The 2,500-nt window shown below is 50.3% G+C and overlaps 2 protein-coding genes across 3 annotated transcripts in view; one reads left to right on the forward strand and one right to left on the reverse strand.

The window, feature by feature from the left end:
• LOC121705067 (BTB/POZ domain-containing protein 6-B-like) overlaps positions 1 to 1,289 on the reverse strand; it is a 3,357-nt gene extending 2,068 nt beyond the window's left edge. The window contains exons 1-4 of the mRNA XM_042085806.1: positions 951 to 1,289; positions 457 to 751; positions 250 to 340; positions 37 to 155 (exon numbers count right to left, since the gene is read on the reverse strand). Of these exons, the coding sequence (XP_041941740.1) occupies positions 37 to 155; positions 250 to 340; positions 457 to 751; positions 951 to 1,038 (593 nt within the window). The 5' untranslated portion in view covers positions 1,039 to 1,289. The remainder of the gene's footprint in view (positions 1 to 36; positions 156 to 249; positions 341 to 456; positions 752 to 950) is intronic.
• brf1a (BRF1 RNA polymerase III transcription initiation factor subunit a) overlaps positions 1 to 2,500 on the forward strand; it is a 68,734-nt gene that overhangs the window by 29,170 nt on the left and 37,064 nt on the right. The gene's annotated exons all lie outside the window — the stretch shown is intronic.

The following is a 2,500-nucleotide window of genomic DNA, read 5'->3' on the forward strand; positions in this document are numbered from 1 at the left end:
TTATTAGCGCGCCCTGTGATTAGCGCGCGGTCTCACCTCAGGAGGATGAGGAACGCGGCCGGCTCCACATCTGGGATGTGAATCTCGGAATCGGTCTCCGCCAGGTCGCTGTAAAACATGGCGCAGAAGACGGAGCTCCCCACGGCCAGGACGTACTGTGAAGACAGGAGACGGGCACGTTTTATATCCGGTGCGCAGTGGGTCGGCTATGTGTAGAAGTGAGATACAGAACGGGACCGTGATCCTCACCTTATGTGCCGGAATTCTGAGAGTGTCTCCTGGTGGTCCGACAATAAAATGGACGTCAGCCATCAGTTCGTTATTAAACATTGAGGCGTTTCTGTAGGAAGAGATGTGAGAGTGTTAGTTGTAGCGTAGTTTTCTCTCGACTTGTACAGTTTTCCTGCTTGTCAACACAACCGCTTGTTTACAGCGCGTATTAGCTCGTGAGGTTACCTCTCTCGGAGCGTCGGGTGAGCCGCACTCACGGCGGGCTTCTCTGTGTTGTTGTTGAGGATGTTCTGCTGGGTGGTGGGTGTCGTGGCGGGGCTGAGCGGCTGCGTGACCGACCCGAGGCTGTTCTCCTCGGACGGGCTGACTGCGGTGGTCCCGGCGCTCTGGAGGTTGGTGTGGCTCTTAGCTGAAAACAGTTCCGCTGCCATCTTTTTCTTCAGTGACAGAGTTAAAATCTCATAGCAAACCGACAGCTTGCCCGAGTGTTTCCCAGCCCGTTTCGACTTTTTCAGCGTTTCTGGAATTAAGAGGAGAAACGTCAAGCACCTCATAATGCGACCGTGTTTCAGCAGTCGGCATGCTTCACCGGCCGGCATCGGATAACTCAAATGAACTAACTGTTACTCGGACTCCTAACGAAAGGTTAGCAATAGGTTATAAACATGGAATAAGGACGCCAGCACAAGCCGATAATTTGTGAATTAAATTCTACCAACCCTGAAGGAACTTGAAGAGCAACATGAAGATATATCCGTCCGGCGGAATTATTCCAACTTGGAGTGGATTTTTCTCTCGCTGTTTCATCACATCGCTTTCATTTGGGACAGTCTCTTTAGAAATCCGTTACAGTGGTCGGTAATCCTTTTATAAACGGTTGGCTAATAATAAATCCAGAAAACCGTCAGGTTGCAGTCTAGTCCTTGCTCAGCGTTCGGCCGGTGTCCGCTGTGTGGCATAAGTGTTGAGACGCTATTTCCTTTGACTGGAGAAACACGGAGACTGCCGAGTGCACACTTCTGCAGCTAGCTTACTGAACTGGTCCGCGGCTGCCTGCCAATCAGCGCGCACCCCCGCTAGACGTCAGCAGTGTGTTTTCTCCTCTCCGCCTCCTCCCGCCCCCGCAGCTCGCGCCCAGTCCGCCCCGGGCCGGTAGAGGGGGGGTGGGGGGGGGGGGGGGTAGTGACGGACTTGATCCCGAAGAGAACACGAAACATCTGCAACGCCTGTCACTTCCCTGCCCATCTCAAAACGAACGTTTATTATTTTGGTTAGAACAGCCCAGAATGTGCATGATTTTAGGATGTTTACAATCGCCAATAAGTCCACATGGCAAACTAGAGTTCCAACATTTCATATCCAGAAGAAGTTTTTAATAATTAGTGTGTATTCCTAACTATTAATTGCAACACAATTGTGTGTTTGACTAGCTTGACTAATTGGAAAATGACTATTAATTGAAGCAATTGTGTGTGTGACTAGCCTGATTAATTGAAGCATAAGTGTGTGTGTGACTAGGTTGATTAATTGAAGCATAAGTGTGTGTGACTAGACTAGCTCGACTAATTGGTATATGTCTGACTAGAGAGGTGTGTGTGGTTGAGCACTCCTGCCTGATCGGTACTGAGCTGCATTCTAACGAGTGCTGTGGCGGGAATCAAACAGAGAATTCTCTGTCCCCGGAATATGGTGCTGGCCTTCGGAAAAGCGCACTTTGTTCTAAAGGCAAACAAACCGTCTTGTTCTGCCCGTGGGAACCGCGCGGCGTGTGTGTGTGTGTGTGTGTGTGCAACCCTCTGCAGCCGTGGTGAGCTCACGAGTCGACCGTAGCCACGGGAGATCTCCGCCTCGTCTGCTGGAGAGTCTTGCGAAGCGGCTCAGGCTTTCCCGACAGTGCGCGTCAGCTGCCCGCAGCTTATTGTGTCTAATGCAGTCGGAGGATTAGGTGTGTGTGTGTGTGTGAGAGAGAGAGGGAGAGATATGATAAAGGGGGGCCAGCAACCAGCTGAATTCAGCAGAGGGTTACACACACACACACACACACACACTCACTCACTCACCTACACACACACACACACACACACTCCTTTCTCTTTGACCATCTGAAACCAGTCTGGACTGTCTCCATTCTCCAGTGGTATATCAAAGGTTCTTCATGTGCGTGTGTGTTTGTGTGTGTGCTTGTGCGTGTGTTCAAGTTCAAAGTGTTTATTGCTATATACAGCAAGGAAAACAAGTTTTCTCAGTGCAAATGTGAAATTCTTGTTGC

The sequence above is a fragment of the Alosa sapidissima genome, chromosome 1 (assembly GCF_018492685.1).
Source record: "Alosa sapidissima isolate fAloSap1 chromosome 1, fAloSap1.pri, whole genome shotgun sequence".
Lineage (NCBI taxonomy): Eukaryota > Metazoa > Chordata > Actinopteri > Clupeiformes > Clupeidae > Alosa > Alosa sapidissima.